A 19774-nucleotide genomic window follows, 5' to 3' on the forward strand; every position below is an offset into this window, starting at 1 on the left:
TAGAGCGGTGGCCCCCAGGTTGTGGAATGCTCTCCCTCCATCATTACGTTGCCTTGATTGTATTTATTCTTTTAAAAAGCAGCTTAAGACTCTTTTATTTAGATTGGCTTTTAATTAGATTTGTGCTGTGTGTTTTATTATTAATGTATTTTATGTATTTCTGTTTTATATTACTGTGAAGCACTTTGTGGTTTTTATCCTGTGAAAAGTGTTATATAAATAAATTGATTTGATGTTGATTTGATTTAATCTGCATTTGGGTCCATGTCTGATTCTGGCACAATTAACACATTCGATTTACTTTAGCTGCCATGTTTTTGCTTGGTTCGCTAAGCTAAGTCATTCATGATTTCTTATTTTACGTTGCTGCTTCCAGTGTGCCATTCACTGCAAATTCATTTAGTTGTCACTTTGGTCCCAGTTGCAAAACAATTCCATCAAACTATTTAAACTGACAAGAAATTAGGTGGAAAGTATTTTTGTGAATGCCAAACATTCATAGTTTCTCTGTAAAATCGATGGCTTTCGCCTTGACTGATGGACTCAGTGTTACCGTCCCTACCTTTCCTTTAACTGCTTCTTCAGTGCTGCGTTTTCTCTCTGCAGCTCCAGCATGGCGCAGCGACTCTCGTCCAGCTGCCGCTCAAACACCTGATACTGGTTCTGCTGCTTCAAATCCTTCACACACACACACACACATGAATAAAGTAGTAGACAACAGAAGTTGACTTGCTGGAGTTACAGGCAATGAATCACAGGTATTGAGGCCAAGAGGTGTGTGTTTGTGCGCACACGGTGTGGGTGATTTACCTGTTGCAGAGCCATCATTTGTGTGTGCGCCTGTAGTTGAGCCTGTAGGTCTTCTATCTGCTGCATGTGTCTCTGGGTCATCTGTCTGCTCCACTCCGTGTGCTGCTGGGTCAGCTCTGCTCGCTGCTTATCTGCACACACACACACACACACACACACACACACACACACACACACACACACACAAAACCACATACCGAAAACAAAATCAATGGGCCCCACTGTTACAGGTACCCTTCTGCTGTTGCCATGGTGAAGTGTATCCATGGCAATGGCAACTTCACTGTTGAATTTATAATCTCAATGCAATGTGTATATCGTTGTGCATGTGTGTGTGTGTGCTTGCTTATTTTGCTCATGTAGCTGTGTACATGCTATCCAGAGTGTGTTAATGCCTGCATGTGCTTATGCTAATACTAATGGGTGTGTGTGTGTGTGTGTGTGTGTGTGTGTGTGTGTGTGTGTGTGTGTGTGTTACCCAGCTCCAGGTGGTGCATTGTCTGAAGTCTGTTCCTCTCAGACAGCAGCTCTTCTTTTGCCCGTCTCTCTAACGCCTGCAGCGCCATGGCATGACTGTGTCTCTCTTCGGCTAGCGACTGCGTTTGGGGCTCCTCCAACAAATGAACACATTTTTTTTTTAGAACCACAGCAGCAATTCTTCTTAAGCTCACAAAAACCCATTGTTGCAGTAAACGCGCACACACACTCACAGACCAACATAATGTTGCCTATTCACTGCGGCACTTTCATCAAAGCTGCTAAATTATTCATCACAGAGAAAATCTATGAACGGGCACGCGTAGGATTTTTAAAAATGACTGTGCATCATGTGCGTACCTGCAGCAGCTCCCTCAGTTTCTTGTTTATCTCCTTTGTGTCTTGGACCTCCTTCCTCAGCTTGTCAATTTCAGGATTCACGTGGCAATCATCTCCCTGGCCTGCCTTCTTTTTCTCTGCCTGCATTGGTGACAAATTGGGAGCAAAGGATTTTTAAGGCTCTCCATGCTGTCAAAGTAATCCTGAGATAATGGGTCTGCAGCAAGAATTAAATGGAGATGCCACTTTTGTTTTAGGATGTGCATACTCAAACAGAATAAATAAGCAGGCTTATGGAACAAATTAGAAGAGCCCTCCAACAATTTAGCATCGCACGCCCAAAAAGTTGAACGGATTACATGAAACATCCCGACTTTAACTTTCTAGAGCGCATCCAGAGCTGTTGTTTCCTACACTTAAAATACAATAAGAGAGACTCTTTTTGCCTCGTAAACACCCACATCTTTTAAAGTCCTCATTCAAGTTTGAAATGCAGGATTTCTGCCATACAGAAAGCTACAAAGACAAAGCAAAGGCGTGATGGACACAAAGTCAGGGTCGTGTTCTCAGACTTGGCAAAGATTAGAGTTTACACAACTGTTTTTAGAGGCTACAAAGCACTTAACACAGCTAATAAACTGACCTGGATATGTATCAGGTAAATTTGTATTATGTAAATTTAAAATTTAGCATGTGTGTGACTTTTTACCCAGGCCATCTAACCTCTTCTGGAAGCCAACAACTCCGACATACCCCTTGTGCCAAGGGAAGAGAAGCATGGCCTAAGCTTGGCAAAGGGCTGCTGTCCCTGATGCATCCATCTGAGTGAGTGTGTGTGTGATGGTTAAAAAGCGCTTTAAGGCACAGAAGAATAATGTGGCCTGAAGTAAAAATTGCTTTGAGCGCTCCGTTAGAGTAAATAAATACCATGGCAGAGCGTGTACAAACCATCGCTTGGATTATGTGTCACATTTATTAAAGCAGGAAAATCTACAAATGCCTCCTAGGAACAGCACGTTAGTGGGAGATAAAAATGGGCTTGGGAAACCGAGTCAAATTTCCTAAAAACATTGCAGAGACCACTCTGGAACCTGGAAGGACTGGATGGGCCAGTGATAGGAAAAAGGGGGAAATACAAACTGGTGAAGAAGCAAGTGTTCAAATTGGGAGATTAATGTGAATTGCTTTGCAAAGCCTACAGCTTCTGGGTTATCACGTAAAAAGAAAAGCCATCAACAGAGTGTGAGCAGCAGTGAAGAAATCCTCAAATGACTTCAGATCACTACAGACAAGCCAGAACCAATATAGGACTAATATCTCATGGATACAGGCTCAGAGAACAGGATGTAAAACAAGGGTCCCCAATCCCAGTCCCAGTTTAGATGTGTCCTTGATCCATCACAGCTGATTTAAATGGATAAATTACCTTCTCAACGTGTCTTGAAGTTCTCCAGAGGCCTGGTAATGAACTAATCATGTGATTCAGGTGTGTTGACCAAGGGTGAGATCTAAAACCTGCAGGGACACCGGCCCTCGTGGACTGGGATTGGGGACCCCTGATGTAAAAGACCCAAAACAACCGATGACCCTGCTGAGGATGCAAGTGATGCTTTTCTCCATCATTTAGGATGGAAAGCTGAATATTTTTTTGGGTCATTGGTCTGTCAAAACAGGATGATGACATCATCTTTGCCTCAGGAGGGGAAAAAAATATTCAACTCAACTATGAACATTGCAGCAGTTCCATTAAGAGTTAGTCTAGGGCTGTCAAACCGATTTAACTCATGCACAACATTCAGCCCAATTTGATCCCAAGAGGGCTCGACCACTAAAATCATTACATAATAATAACCTAAAAGAAAAGTCATGAAAATTACACTGTCCATATTTACAAAACAGAGATTTACAAAGGGGAAAATATGTATGTATGTTTCAACAACATGTCTCCCTTTGTCTCAGTTTGCTGTCGTTACAAAGACACCAATTCATCATCAATTGAACAAACGCGTCAGCACGCCTCTTCAGCCAAGCTGGTGTGGCAGGTCGTGGGTTTTCAGCAAGAGCTGCAAAGCTGACAATGATTCAGACCTCTGGCTCAGATGAAAAGAACAGTTTGGACAGCCACTCCCATGATCCCCAGCTTCCATAACGGCACTTCCAGCGGCCGAAATCCCACCGTATTTATTTTAACGCTGGATCCCAGCGCTGCTCTGAGAACATGAGTCACGCAGCTCTTTTGCAGTGAATGAACCTTAATTGCACGTCTCTGTTTTTAAATAAATATGCCTGATTCAATATATCAGCTATGCTGCCAACCCGCCTGATTATTTTTCATCTGTTCAGGCAAAATTTGAATAATGAAGCCAAAGCAGAATGGCAAAACAGCCTGATTACGTTTCTAAAGAGACAATCAGGGCCAAGCATCACAAATGGGTTTCTATAATTCGATTTGCAGAGGGCTCACCTGCGACTCTAGCTCGGTGAGCTGACCCTGCAGCTCAGAGATCTGAGCCTGCAGCTCCTCCTCCCGGCTCTGCCATCTCTGTTCGCTCTCGGCGACGGCGGCGTTCATCTCTATCCTGAACTCTGCTCTGAGACGATCCTCGCACTCCGCCCTGGAGGCATGCATCAGAACAAAGAGTGAGACACAGCTAACCTACATGCAAAATGACTTGTTAAAATGTCTTCTGGTTATATGCCATCTAACATTGCAAAGCAGTTCCTATTTATTTTTTGCAGCAAACATGCAGAGGAGCATCCAATTCCATAAAGCACATAAATATAAAATCTGAGTTTTATATTAATGCAATGCCCTATTAAGATAATAAGATAACCTGTTATACCGTCAGCTGACAGGTCGGTTTTTAATGGGTGTGTTTGAATGAGGGGGAAAAAAAGGACATGTATTGAAGGGGGAACTGCGTGTAAACTGATAGTTTCGAGTGATCAAACACATTTAAAATAAATGCAGAGGGCTGGTTTTTGTTTGCGCATATGCTCTAATTGCTGTCGGCACATGGTGAAAAACAGGCTAATAAAATACATCTGTCGGGGAGGGCAGACTAATTGGTGATATTGATTTAATTTTCATTAATGTGCCGACACCGTTTGCCAGCTCACACAGAATTTTTTCTGCTGCTACATCTAATTCCTTGGCGTGCGTTAGCTCTGTTACAACACGGTCCAAGTCAATAAAGTTTATTCAAACTTGAAACGAGCTTCAATTCGAGTGATTTCCTTCCTGACTCTGATGTTTCCCAAAGATCATTTAGGTGAGCGGGGGGGCTGATTACAAGCAGACTTTGTAATGGAAGCCTGAGCAGCTTTGGAAGGTCTGTGTTTGATCTGCTACCTGATCCGGTCCTCTGTGTGCTTCTGGTTTTGCTCTAGAAGACTCCTCTCCGTGTTCATCCGGCTCTGCTCCAGGACTTTTTCCTCCAGCCGATGCCTGTCAGCTTTCAGGGATGCGATCTCTCTCTGGTGCCTGTCCCGCTGCCTCTCGGCCTCGTCCTGAATGCGAGCCAGTCGACTCCGAGCCTGATGGAGCTCTTCCTCCAGACGGGAGCACTGCGGTCCACCCGAGGATGGAGCATCGGGGGTCGCCTTGTCTTTCTTGTCTTTATGGTGGATCAGTGACTCCAACCTACAGATCTGAGATCACAGGAACATATCTCTTTCTCTTCACATGTCACAGGAACTACAGCTGATGTTTTACTCTCAGTTAGCGTAACCTGACTTCTAACCTCACTGGTGGCATCTTTCAGTTTCGTCCTCAGCTCCTCTCTTTCCTTCTCCATCCTGCTGCGTAGCTCCTCAGCAGCTCTCCTCTCCTCTTCCAAACGCACGCACACCTTCATAAAAACATTCATCCTCATCAAAACTATTATTACATTAGCAAAGAATCTCCTTTTTAACACTCGACCCTACCCTTCTGTCATCTTCTTACAAGTGAGCCTAATTAATAATTAGTAATAATGAAGTGAACATGATAAGAGGGCTCAAAGGGTAGGCAATTATATGATAAAATCTTTAAATTTCTACTTTTACTGGGAGCAAAAAACGTCTATTAAATTTTTCTTTTGGTTCAATCTGGGGGCGAGAACTCTCCCTAGGGGGGTCACAAGAGAATTAACTGGATCAAAGGAAAGCATTTTTGCTACACAAACATAATCGTTCACAGATTTTTTCCCACAATCCCTTTCTTTCAAATTACTCTGAAGATATTCAGGTTAAAAAAAGAGGAAACTTTTGTTCAACATCGTCAGTTGCTGACAAGCGACGCAAGCCCAAAATATTTAGAAGCTCTGTTTTAATTAGGCAGTACCCCCGCTGAGGCTCGACTGTGCAACTCAGGCGCTGCGTTTCTGTGAACTTCAGTAACCTGGTTACTGTCGACGCTCCTCGGTGGCCCGAGCCGTGCAAACTTTTTCTCAGGTTTGTGGATTAAATGGGTGAACTTTTGCCTCGACCCTCATGGCTTACGGTATGTGGTTGACTTCAGGCAGGGAGATTTTTACTGTGTTGGCAACGGTTTGTGCTCATATCAAAAATAATTACATCCAAAGAGTGACTGAAACTAAAAATAATGAAGGCTGTGTTTTTCGGATTCCACAGCAGGACGTTTTTAAATTTGAGATGCAAGCAGTGCACATTATAAAGAATCTGTGTCTGGTCCTAATACAGAGCCAGTCTCCTCTTACTTCTTAGCACCATCTCACTGGGTTCCAGTGCAAAATTACTAATGCTCATTTATGATATATAGCCTCAGTTTTTAAATATAGTAGCCAAACAGGTCAGGTCACTAAGTGGTATCAAAAATGCAGCTTCTTTCTCCAGTTTTCCTCTCTAACCTGATTTCTCCTGTTATGATCACTGATGATGTCTGTTAAAGTTAAATGCAGAGAACTCTTTGTGTGCCGACACATGCTGACCTCTTGGTTGGTTTTCTTCTCAGAGCTCAGAGCTTCTTGGACGCCGTTTAATTCAGCCGCGTGTCTCCTCATCACCTCCTCTATCGCCTTCCGCACCTGCTCCTTCAGTCGCTTCCTGTCCTCCTCGGCCTTCTCCGCCAGCCTCTTCTTCTCCTCCTCCAGCTTCAGCTGCACGCCGGCTCTCTCCGCCTCGACCTGTTCGATGTTCTTGTCGAGCTGGGAACGAATGCGGACCCTCTCCACTTCCAGCTCTTTGCGCAGGCGGTCCACCTCTTCCTCCTTCTCTCTCCTCACACGATCCTTGACCTCTTCCAGCTGTCTGTGGTGCGCTTCCTTTTCCTCGTCTCTTTCTCGCCGTATTCGGTTCCTTTCCTTCTCGAACTGATCCCTCTCCTGCTCCCGCTCCCTCCGCAGGCTCTCTCGTTCTTTTTCGATCTCCTTCTGCAGTTTGTCCCGCTCGTCGTCCGCGTGCTTCTGAATGCGACGCAGCTCTTCTGTCTGGGCTCTCACCATCTCTGAGCGCAAACTGGACAGTGCTTCAGCGTGCTATAAACACACAACACAGCACACTCATTCATGCTGTGCTTATATTTTTGTCCACATTGCAGTTTTACCATATGTGCATGTGTATGCGTGCTTACCTGGCGTATCTGCCTGGCGTGGTCGCTGTTGCGGCCGCTGCTCTGCAGCTCCAGCTCTCTGTTCCTACTCTGCAGACGACTCACCTGGCTCCTCAGCTCCTCCATTTCAGTGCACACACACACCTCACAGCCTCCTCGATTCAGCAGCTCCTCTAACACACAAAAGTGATTGATTGATCGTCTATAGCAGAAGCAGAATGGATCATCTGACCAGTTCTGACTGAGGAAGGGTTTGAATTAAAACCCATTACTGTGCAATAAATAAAACTCAGAGTTTTGTGCTGACGGGGTGAGATGCCAGTTTGATGAAACTGTTTGCCTTTGAGCAGGAATGAATAATTTGTTACATTTTCTCTACATATTATGGCAGCGTGAGTGGAAAACTTAATTAACGGCGGGTTTGAATGAGGAATGGGGACGTGCACCTGGAACAGCTTCAGTTTTTGCAAGCTCGCTTCGAGCAGGGCAGGTAAGATTGACAGGTGCGAGAGGCAGACTACCTGCTCTGCTCTGCAGCTCATCTTCCTGCAGCAGCAGCCGCTCCTTGGCTACAGCAAGCTCCTCTTCAGCCCGCTTGGCCACGCCCTCGGCCTCAGACACACGCCTGCGATCCAGCTCCAGCTCTTCCTCCAAGTCCTGCAAGGGAGGGATAAAGGCCAGGAAGGAGTTTAGCATGAGGGCAATTAAGGTCAGGCGATGCGGAATAGTACTGCATGTTGACAAAAGGCCACGAGGGAATAGAAAAGGAAAAAGAAACAGACGAGAAAGAGAGAGAGAGAGGCTGACAGCAAATTTGACACAGATGAGGGAGGAGGGAGTGAACACAATCAGACAAACAGAAAAAAAAATGAGGGATGAAATGTGGTGAGTCAGGGTGCTGTCTTGCCCAGCTGCGAGCCTTTAATGGTCTGCTGTGAGGACTTACTGCATGTCAGCTCCATGCCAGCTCTCACAGGGCTTCTTAATGCTCATGCGTGAGGTGGTGCAGCGAATCTATCCTGCTCCTCATTAGCAGCTAGTTGGCAGTGGGAATAACACTCAGGGAAGGCAGCTTGTGGTTAGACAAGCAAGATGCCTCCCCCACCCCCGCTCACCCTCCACCCCCCCAGCTCTGCTTCTACTTCAGTCCCTTCTTTCCCATCAACACTATTAGCTGGGCGCATCAGAGACAGGAAGCTGCAACATTTCAATTTCCCTTCCCAGCGTTGGATTATGCACGCAGGGACGAGAGAAAAGGCGCGTACCTGTATTCGCTCTTGCAGCTTCACTGTGTTTCTCTTGCTCTCGGCTAGCCTCTCCAGGTGACTCTCCACCTCTGCCTCGGCCCTCTTCACCCTCTCCCGCAGAGCGCTGTGCATCCCTTTCTTCTCCTCCTCTTCCCTCTCCTCCCACCTCTGCCGCTCTTCCCTCCACTCCGCCTCTATCTTCTTCCTCATTTCCTCTCCCTCCTCGTTTAGATCGTTCACCTTTTGCTCCCATTGCTCCCTCTCCTCCTTCACGGCTCGCCTCTTCTCCTCCTCCGCTCGACCCCTCTCCTCCTTTAGTGCCTTTAGCTCCTCCAGGAGGGCTTTAATCCTTTCCTCACACTGCTCCATTTTCCTCTCCTCCTCCTCCTTCTTCTTTTCCTCCTCATCTTCTCTTTGCCTATCCTCCTTCTTCCTGTTTTTCTCCTCATCAACGACTGTTTTCTGGAGCTCCTCGCACTTGGCATCCAGTTGCTGGATCTGCTCCTCAGCATTCTCCAGTTCTTTGCTCAGTCTCAGGTTTTCCTCCTGGGCAACACTGATCTGGGCCTTGGCCTCCTGCAGGTTTTCCTGCGCACCCTGGAGCTTTTCCTCAAACTCTTTTCTTAGCTCTGCTTCCGTTTCACGCTCCCTCTCCTCCGCCTGGATGCGGAAGAACTCAAAGTCCGCCTGCACCTGGAGCCACAGAGGACGAGAGAATAACTCACACATATAAACCTTTGGTAGTGACAACTTTCCCTAAAAAGCACCTAATTTTTCTCCAACAACTCTCGGAAAAGCCTTTCACACTTTGTTCCATGCTACAATGACACTTATGCAATAACAAATGCATGCTTGTTCAAAGGTGTTTCACTGTGCTGAGATCTGGGAACTGTACAGACGGCTGGAGCGAACAGTGTTGACACAGACTATACAAAACATTTGTAAAAGGCCAGACTGGCCAATTAGTAGTAACGCTGTGACATTCACACAATACTCAGTATGTGGCAAAACATCATTACCAGCCTGCAATGTTGAGCTCAGGCAACTCAGAGCCGCAAAAAACTTCTTCAAAAGTCACAAAACCAGAAATCAGAAAGAAACCTCAACATGCAGCAAGCTGCAAACATTATAAACCAAGGGGGGAGACACTGTGTGGGTTTCTTTGACATAGCTCCATATTAGTTATATTAGCTATACAGTTATATAACTATGACTTCTTTTTTTTTTTTGCAAAATAAGCCTTATTTGAACCCAAAGATTTGCCGTTTTCTGGCATTTATGGAACCCTTATTCTTAATAGTTAGATCTGCAGTAATGTGTGTTGACACTGTTCGATACTGTGATAACAAATAAACAAATACTATATGCTTATTAGCTATCCATTCACTGCTAACATAGACTCCAGGCACCACTGCTTTTACTGAAAAAATGTTCACATGCTAGGAGTTTATAAGGAATAAAATTATTATTTTCCAGAGGTGAATTTCAGGAATTCTTCTGTAACATTGTAATATTTATGCAAAAACAAATATACACTGCAACACTGCTCACTCAGCAGCCACTTTGTTAGCTGTACCTAAAGAGTGCTGTGAAAATATCCCAAACAACATTACACCATCAGCAGCCTGAACCGCTTATACACGGCAGAAGGGAGCCATGCTTTCATGTTTTCGATGCCAAATTCGGACACTATCGCCTCAATGTCACGGCAGAAATCGAGACTCATTAGATCAGGCAACATTTTTCTAATCTTCTGTTGTGCAGTTTTGGGGAGCTCATGCAAACCATAGCCTCAGTTTCCTGTTCTTATCTGACAGTAGTTGCACCTAATGTGGTCTTCTGTTGCTGTCGTCCTTCGTGTGTGTTCAGAGATGCTCTTCTGCATAGCACCTTCTTAACAAGTGGACATTTAAGAAGTTACTGTTGCCTTTCTATTAGCTTGCAGCAGTCCTGCCATTCATTTCTGACCACTGACATCATGAACAAGGCATTTTAACTTCACCTCACTGGATATTTTCTGTTTTTTGGCCCTTTTTGTGTAAGGCTTAGAGGCGGTTGTGCGGAAGATCTCAGCAGCAGTAGTCTGATTTAAAAAGTGCCAAAACAAGATAATACTACGAAACTAAAGATGTTAGAGACAAATTTTACTAGCATAAGTGTTATGTTTGTGATTATATAGATGTTATGTCATTTATGCTCATAGGTACCTGTGAGAGATATCATGCAGTGTTTTGACACACTCACATTCTCATAGTTTTTGCACCAGTGGCGCTACGACACTCGTCTGCTCTAAAGGCGATAAGGCTTTCTTTTACTGGCGCATTAATCCTGTTCCAGGTTGTTTGATGTGTGCCACTTATCGTTGTCTGTAGCCTGTTTCACTTAAAAACACATCCCTGTGGTTCATACGTTGAAAGCCTGTCTACGTGAGTCTGGTAGGTTTGTACAGGTGTTTTCTTGTATCAGACCCGCGCTGATCTACATGCTTTGACTCGAGAAAATGACAGTAGGACATGAAAAAACATGACAGATGCCAGACATGCCAGACAGATAACAAGGAAAAACATTTCAAAATAAAAGTTTTAGGTCCCTGTGTGCATTTTTTATGTATTTAGTTGTTAAGACGCTTTTTTGTTTCCCCCCGCGGACTCGATAGGAAAGCCATGTGGGTGTTTACGATTCATGTTGATGTTTTATTGTGGTGCACAGCATATAAATTATGAAGACTGGGTAAAGTAACGGGCTTTCTGAGCGAGGCTGGCTGCCGTAGGTCATGTTAGGGCCAGGTTTGATTTGCTGCCCTCACTGGGAGGTTAGACATTAAATTACAGAGACACAACAAGGACCCCGACCCCCAACCCCATAAACAAGGACTCACACATGCACACACCTGGGCCCCGACTCGCTGCTGCTGATCCAGAGATTCCTGCAGCTCCAGGAGGCGTGTCCTCAGGGCTGACCCCTCCCCTTCGTGGCACGTCTCCATCAGGATCCGGTGCAGCTCGTCGTGGTGGGCGTTGCTCAACGCCTGCAGGGCCGCCTCCTGCTCCTCATTCTTCATGTTCAGAGAATAAATCACCTGGAGCATCAGCAACAAGAGGGCAAAGATTCAAGAGCTGTGCACATTTAAGCCTTCAAGACACAAACACTAAAAATTAGAAAGATATTAATCTATGTTTGCTTGTTTGTGTCTTCTTGCCTCCCTGCATTATTTTTCCACTTGAGTGTTGTGTATATAAGGTGGAGGAAGAAGGGCATCTTCTAAAAAGTGATGTGAAAAACATTTTTTTTAAAATGTTCAACTGTTTTGTTTTGTTTCACTGTATTTTTTCCTCTATTAAATGTGCGAGCCATTGTTAAATAAGCATTTTGACTACAGATTATAAAAAAACATTCACTAAAGCTCGTGTCCATTAAAAGCAGCAGCTTATCCTCTCTTTAAGGGATACATGACACTTTATCTTTGCAGATAAATGCGAACTAATCACCACTCATGGATGTTTTTAATGTTAATGCATTGCTTATGCTCATCACAGTGTGTTGAGTTCATGCTTCAAACTGCATGCCTTTGACTCCCTCAGTCTTGGAAAGTTAATACCAGACTTCTTTGTGATTATTTTGAGGTGTCTTTTTTTCACTTGCTGAATGGTGCTTGAAAAGTCCACATTTGTATCCACTCTACAGATACGTGATATTAGATCACTTACCTCCATAAATAAACCACCAAGTCTAATATTTTTTGACTTGCTTGGTTAACTCCCCTTTTTTTAATCCACCAAAATCTGATGACTTCAGAATCCATCAAGCAACGCAGCAGAGATCCCAAAGGTCAAGAGACTGAAAAAAATGCCCTTTTGTGTAGCACTTTTATTAGTTTTGCAACCAAATGCAGAATATTTGAAACCTGAATGGTGAGTCATTGTTGAGAGATATGGAGCAAATAATGAATTTCCACAATTTGATATGAAAAGATTAAAAATGACCTTGGCCACCTTGTTAAAAATATGCACGTATTGAGAGTAAAACTTCAATATTTTATGAGGGTTTTCAGTCTCATATGAGCAAACCTGGTTATATCCTTATGGCAGCTTTATGCTAACAAATATTACAGCAATACAGTGTTTTATCACGTATATCCTGTTACAGTGATAGAGTCACATATTAAACAGGGGCTGTAATGAGGGCAGGATGTGTATAAACAATCACCTGTGAGCTAAAAGCTAATGTTTCAGTCTGCTTTCAGAAACTATTTCTTCTCCTGGATCTCATCAATATGATGCGGCACCATTGTGATGCCTCACAGCTGGGTTTGAATCCTCTGACCGGCTAGGACCTTTCTGTGTGGAGTGTCGCATGTTCTCTTTCTCCCAGACTCCAAAGGCATGCATGTTAATTTCTAATATAGTGCCATGGCTGTAGCCTGCCTCTCATTCTATGACAGCTATAAGAAATATAAGAATATAAGAAAATTGATGGATGGAAAGTTTTAATAATGTCAGAGGGAGAATATATCCTGATCATCTTGGGCACACAAGGTTGCACAAACCCTCTGTTTGTGAAAGACAGCCAATCAAAAGAGAGTTGGATTAAAGAGAGAGGAGTTCAAACTGGCTGCACCAAGAACCAGCTAAAAAAATAACAATTTTGTACTGTGAATTATGCAAATGTACCATAGCGGAGACCAAAACTAAAACTATAGAAAAGATGGGAAGGGGAGACAGATCTCCAGCCGTTGCTAACACAAAGACCCAGACAGCCATTTACACCTAGATTTGCTAATTAGCCTAAACATGGATGTCTTTGGATTTTTGGTGGAAGCTGGAGCGCTCAGAGAGAACATGCCAACTCCTCACAGAAAGCCCAGAGGATTCAACCCCAGGACCTCCTCGCTGTAAGGCAACAGTGCTCTCCACCAGTCGAAATAATATTCGACTTTAAATAGTAACACTGACAAACTGTGTGTCTGAGCCACGGACAGTCAGGCTTTATGCAGCGATGCCTGTCAGCATGTATGGAGCCTCCCTTCAACCTCTCCATATAGAGCGCTACTAACCTATGAAATACGGCCTGTTTCTACCCACTATTCACTTTACCCCCTGCGCCATGTCATCATCTCCTCCTGGTGACCCTGACGTCTCACTTATCCACTTGCAGAGGTGTGTGCGTGTGTGTTTGTGTGGACTCACACGCATGCGCGTACTGTATCCGGGAGACACATGGGCTCATATTTTACTCAGACGCCTCTCTGTCTGCAGCTGGTACAGGCCTGCCGGACATTCCCTGTGTCCCTGTCTCTGCCCAATGTGTGTGTGTGTGTGTGTGTGTGTGTGTGCGTGCGTGCATGTCATTAATCCTCTCTCACACACATTTACATTACCTCGACACTGTCAGTCTCCAGTAATCTGTTATGTATTTATTGTAAAGCAGGTTTTGGTATTGGTGTCAAATGTGAGATTTCTCTATCTCCTGTCCATCAGACGCTGGTGGAGTATGTCACACCGATGTGCAAACTTTAGCAAACAGTGACTCATGACAGGGAGGAATGAAGAGGACTCTGAAACGGGGACAGGCTCTAAGGGGGAGGACGTTCTTTGCTGTCCTCTTTGGCTGGTTTGAAAGTGAGAGCATAGAGAAAAAAAGAGATTTAATGAAGGTTATTAGATAATACCTATTAATAATGCAGACCAGTGGTTCCCATCCTTGGGTTTGGACCCCTGAGGGGTTACAAAGTACACCTGCAGACACCTGAACTTTACACCCAACTCTGTTCGTTAACATGCTGTCGAAACAGCCTGCACTCTTCTGGGAAAAGTTTCCAAATCAGAATCAGAATTTCCACAACATTTTGGGGTCTGACTGCCGGGATTTGCTCCCATTGAACTAAAACAGCACACGTGAGGTCATCTACAAATGGTACATGATACAGCCTAGCCTGCAGTCTGCATGGCAATTTATCCCAGAGGTGCTGGACGGTGTCAAGGTCGAGGCTCTGGAATTTTTCAGCACCAAGCTCATAAGCTAAAAGATGTGAAGACTGATGTCTTGGAAACAGGATCTAAAATGGTTACCACACATTCAGATAGATTTAAGAGGGACCTATTAGTAACTTTGCATATTTGCCATATCGAGTACATCTGAAGTATTGACCTACGAGAGTCACCTTTTCATTCCTCTGAAAATTAATCACATGACCTAATCTAAGAAGGAAAAGTGATCAGCCCAAGCTCACTCAGCGATGTATTAAGCAGCTATCGCTGCTTTATCTTTAGAGTTACAGGACAGGTAGGAAACCGCTGATCTAAATCTGTATGACATGTTTTATCTTTATCATAAAAGCAGTGACATCTATGCACTTGAAAAATCCACTCTTGTTCTATTTCATGCACTCGGGTGGGGGTTGGAGGAGGCTTGCTGCTACTCTAGAAGTTTGCTGCCTTACCTATTTAAAGTATAGGTAGGATATTTATATGTCACTAGCATGAATGAGTCACTTAAGCGGCTCCGTTTGTCTGCTACCGCTGCGCTTACCATTATCTGTTCATTTTTATTCACGCAGACAGTGGCTGCTGTTTAGCGTCAGCTCACTTTAAGGTCAGATTTAAGGAAACCCGCTTTCACACAGTTAAGTAAAACTACTACATGCCATCACGAACAGTATTTATCGGATTTATTTTAGGAGGTGGGATTAAAGACAGCTTCACACTTTGATTCAGCTCTCTGGGTTTAAATCTTTGGCAGTTTGGCCAGAGAGCGGCGAGAGCCCGCCACTGCAAATTCTGCCTCGAGATCCCCTTATCGATCCTGCCGGTCGATAATGTTATTCATGTGGCCTCACAAGCCAGTGCCCGTGCTCATTGACAGTAACTTCATAGTCAGCAAAGCATGAAATTAATATTCTGTCTACAGTGTAAAGGAGAGCAAGAGACAAGGCAGCTGAAACTGGAGTGAGACGTAGACTTGACTCGCTCGGTGCACAGAGGAGAGGTTAGGCAAAGAGACAAAGCAAGCGTGCACACAAACACACACTCTCTTACATCAGCCGCCCTCTCCCACTCTCACACATACCTCCACACATATCAAAGAGGGTACTGGGTGTGCTGGATTACAAAGCAGGGAACACAGCGCCTAGTGTACACTCGATAGGGTAAGTGCAGGAAATCCAAAGACAGAATTAGAGCCACCAGTCTGACGTGTAGGTGTGCACATAAGCACACACTTTAATATGCTACTGTTGATCTCTGTGAGTCATGCAGAGACACTACTCCTCTCTCTGTAGTCGCGTTTGTGTGTGTGTGTGTGTGTGTGTGTGTGTGTGTGTGTGTGTGTGTGTGTGTGTGTGTGTGTGTGTGCATGCAACCTTATGTGAACATTCACAACAGCTGGCCTGACACGGTCAGCTCTCAATTCCTTCCCATTGGCTTCTTTTGCCATGTAAACACACTCCGACGTGCTGCTGTTTTATCTTTAGCAGCACCCATTCAGCCAGGGCAGACTGCTCTCACTGATGGGGGGAGAGGTGTGTGTGTGTGGGGGGAATCGTGCAAGTCGGGATGGGTGAGTGGAAGAGAGAGGCAGACGTGAGGAGGTGTGTTAAGTAGAAGCCCATATGTGCGGGTGTGTTTGTGCGTGTGTGCCTCCATGCACACAGAATATGGGTTATTAAATATATAAGGTTACCACAGCTGACCCATTTCCTACTTCCTCTCCTCTGCTCTCCACCCCCCAAACAACTCAAATAAACCATGTGCCACATGCCCAGCATCCCAAAGCTCAGGGGAAACCAAACACACCAAATATGTGTATCGATGATTCTTATATTTCAGCCGCGCTCCGGGTTTCATTTACTGTGGTCGCCCCAGAGCTAAAGCGGGGCTGGCATGGCATGCCATGAAGTTTCAGAGGAGACAAAAACAAGTCCTGGCTTCTGTGGAGGGAGATCAGGGTGGAAAGGAACAGAGGGGCCACAAGAGGCTGAAGGACGGGGCTGGCGAATTCTCCTAACAAGCACAGACACAAGTGCTGACCCCTCATCTGTGTCATCTTTGTTTGCCTGGGCCTGTGTGCATGATAGGAAGTCCTTTTTTTAAAGACACAGAGGTGCATCCACAAGGGAAGATGAGAAGTGCACAGTCATCAGTAACTGTCATAGCTCAACAAGCCATGGGTCATGCCCTGCTTCTGTGAGCATTATTGTGAAGATACAGAGAGGGTGAATCCTCACATGCAGCTGCTGCAGCTGTTAAACTCCCTGATAAACACAGAGAAATGCCATGTTGGTGTACCAAGCTGTTAATTAACTGTGGGGATTCATCTGTTTCACACCACAGTTAATTGATAGCACACCTTTGGAGTCGTTTTTCTCTCTGTTGGTCAGACAAAGAAGCATCACCCTGGGCTCTGGCCCAGCGAGCTGTGGAATTGTTTTAATATCCTAAACGCCCAGATTATAAATTGATGCACGGTGAAGGTAATCCATAAATCTACTGATTGATTAAAATTGCATCAGCTCTAATTGCTGCCTGATGTCTGGTGCTCGGGATCTGCAGCTGTCAGTCACGAAGCTGATCCAAGTTTTCCCGTCGTTATCCCGAGAATGTAAAACGTGTAGACCTATGTACCGACTTTATAGCTTCTATTACCAGCCTGCTCCTTTTTAATTACTATTTATTTATTTATTTTAAACTACGGATTTCATGTGTATTTTCATTTATTTTGACGCGCCGTCCGTGTCTGAGTGTGAGGCAGCCAGCGGATCATCAGTCAGCCTGACAGGAGTGACATCCGGGCGGCGCGCCTCCCTCCCTCTCTCGGTGTCACCGGCGGGTCTTACCTTGGTGAGCTGAGCGATCTTCTTGCACATCTTGCTGTGCATTTGATAGTCGTACAGCTCCTGCTCGATGTTGGAGAACTCTGCCGCAGTCCCGTTAACGGCGGAGCCCGGCCCGGGGGGCTGTGCAGCCTTACCGGCGCCTGAAGCCATAACGAAGCCCCCCAGGGGAACTTCCCAGCCCGGAGGATAGTCAGAAATGATCCCGCCGCCTCGCAGATGAAAATCCCCACCAGAAATCGTGTCAACTTTTTTACTTGCGCATCTCATTCCCCCGTCGGCACACCCTCTCCCGCGAACGGCATCTCGAGTAATCCGCTGCAAAACATTTGGGAGTAAATCGCCGGGGCTCTCCTCGTGCGTTCCCGTTGTTGCCCCCCTCTCCTGCTGCCCGCCCGGTGATCGCCGAGGTCACACGCTGGAAGTCCATCGGGGACGCGCTCGCGCCGACCGACCCTTTCCCTGTTGTCAACGGATTTTTCCCCTCCTTCTTAGTCTACAGGGAGCGCTGGAGGATGAAGGCGTACAGTCCGACCACCTGTCTCGCGGCAGGGGCGGAGCGGGGCGTGCGTATCCTATGGAACATTACCGGAGACAGCTCGAGAGGCGCACTGCTGCAGTGCTGCCCCGCCCCTACCGGAGCTGCTGTATCAATGCCGATCAGCGCGCGGATGGGAGGTGGAGGAGGAGGAGGGGGTCTCTGGGGTCCAGTCGTGTGATTTTACTCCATCAGTCAGATAAAAGGGAAGCACTGAGGGCAGTGTCAGTTGCTGTGGACTACGAGCACACGATAAACCACATGCTTTGACTGTGGACTGATTTCATTGAAAAAAAAGAACAACTACTAGCACTCACTATAAAGGGTGGATTAGCACAGATGAAGGAACTTCCCACACAGTCATTTGTTTCTTAAACACACTACTTTCCAAGTACACATGCACACCTCGTTGTCTCAAAGAAAACCCTTGCAAGCAAATGAGAGCGCAGTGACTCACTATACGAGTGGACTCCATTTACTAAATATTCATTTCTCCACCTTAAAGGTGTAGCCTGCTCCAGAAATGTGTTGCTGCGGTTTTTCATAGCGTTTGGTGGACTGACAGAGACAGGTTAAAAAAAAAATGCAGCAGAGTGTCAGGATGTAATGAGAGGATCCAAATGCAGGGACATTAACATGATTTTTTTTTTTTCAAGGGTTATAACCGACCAGAGGGAGCTCATGGGAAATCAGAATATGCTTTCAGAACTAAAAATCACTTGAAACTGGCTGAAAATCTAGTGAATTGTAATGATTTTAATGTGCACAAAGGTAACTACTGACAAAAATACAGTGGACTCTTCTTTTTTTAAAGAAATTAAGGAAAGGTACGTGAGAGGATGTCCATCGTTCAAAACCAGGCTTTTAAACCAATAGATTTTACTGCATGTAATATTATTTAACATTATGCAGATATACATTTTCAGTGATGTGTTGACGGGGAGAAAACAGTTTTTCCGGTTGTAATTTATCTGCAATTTTTGTCTGTTATTGCATGGATATAATAGCACAATATGTTTGGAGGTGGGGATCAAATTTCAATGTGGTGGGTGCCTCACCCCTTCCCAAAGTGGGCAGGGCTATATATACACACAGAAGACAGAATGAATGACAAAACACAAGGGTCCAAGGTGGAAAGGACGTGGAGAGGGCAGGCAGTCACAACGTAGGATAAATGTGATAATCGGAAGTGTCTAGTTTTTTTAATTGTGTTTAAGGATAGATCATTTTTGGTCCTTGCATCCTTTTTATAAATGCAATGAATTTACAGATAAAGTTGAGCCTGTGAGGCACGTTATCTGTTAAAGTGCTTGAGTTAATTATTGAACACTGTCTTTTAAGTTCAAATCTTCAATTTCTAATGCAGGATTTTCTTGGCCTTTAAGCTGATGCTGAAGTAAACCCTGATATGATAGGATCAACTCAAATGTGTGTGGTTATTCTGGAGAAGGGTGAGATATGATACCGGAGATAATATGGCACTTTTTCAGATCGGCAGAAAACCTTTGGCTTTAGCTGTTTGCATAAAAAGTGTCACAAATAAGCAACAATAAAAATGAGAAAAATATACAATTCAATTAAACTATCCCTTCACAAAAAAAGCAGTTTTCTCAAGGCGTTTTATATTGTGAGGTAAAGACTACAATATTAGACAAACTTAACAAGCAGATGGTCCTCCTATGAGCACACCCTCGACAATGATGAGAAGAACATCTCCTTAATTAGAGGAGACCTCCAGCAAAACCAAGTTCAGGAAGAGGCAGAAATTGACCATTGCTAGTTTGTGGGTGAGCATGGAAAATCTCATTTTTGTTCCCTATTTCCACAGTGCCAGTGAATTATGGCACAAAGTGTACATGATATCAGAAATATACAAAACCAACTTAACCATTATAACATCCTCCTTGTTTAGGCTGCTTGCATCAACCCTTTCACATCCGAGTGTTATTCAAGCACAGACATATACAAACATTTATGACAGAGCA

The 19774-nt window shown here is 44.8% G+C and overlaps 1 protein-coding gene across 2 annotated transcripts in view; it reads right to left on the bottom strand.

Annotated features, from left to right (window-relative positions):
• The window catches only part of fam184b (family with sequence similarity 184 member B), a 31670-nt gene extending 13796 nt beyond the window's left edge, over positions 1–17874 (bottom strand). For both annotated transcript variants that reach the window (XM_085276878.1, XM_085276877.1), the window contains exons 1-13: positions 17255–17874; positions 11315–11503; positions 8443–9117; positions 7699–7834; positions 7199–7350; positions 6558–7103; positions 5370–5477; positions 4979–5277; positions 4091–4241; positions 1648–1767; positions 1289–1421; positions 811–941; positions 563–678 (exon numbers count right to left, since the gene is read on the bottom strand). In XM_085276878.1, the coding sequence (XP_085133004.1) occupies positions 563–678; positions 811–941; positions 1289–1421; positions 1648–1767; positions 4091–4241; positions 4979–5277; positions 5370–5477; positions 6558–7103; positions 7199–7350; positions 7699–7834; positions 8443–9117; positions 11315–11503; positions 17255–17521 (3023 nt within the window). In that variant the 5' untranslated portion in view covers positions 17522–17874. The remainder of the gene's footprint in view (positions 1–562; positions 679–810; positions 942–1288; positions 1422–1647; positions 1768–4090; positions 4242–4978; positions 5278–5369; positions 5478–6557; positions 7104–7198; positions 7351–7698; positions 7835–8442; positions 9118–11314; positions 11504–17254) is intronic.
• Positions 17875–19774: the final 1900 nt, after the last annotated feature.

Source organism: Mchenga conophoros, linkage group LG6 (genome assembly GCF_057382185.1).
Source record: "Mchenga conophoros isolate Kocher_MC1m ecotype Shallow Benthic linkage group LG6, M_conophoros_male_GT1.1, whole genome shotgun sequence".
NCBI lineage: Eukaryota > Metazoa > Chordata > Actinopteri > Cichliformes > Cichlidae > Mchenga > Mchenga conophoros.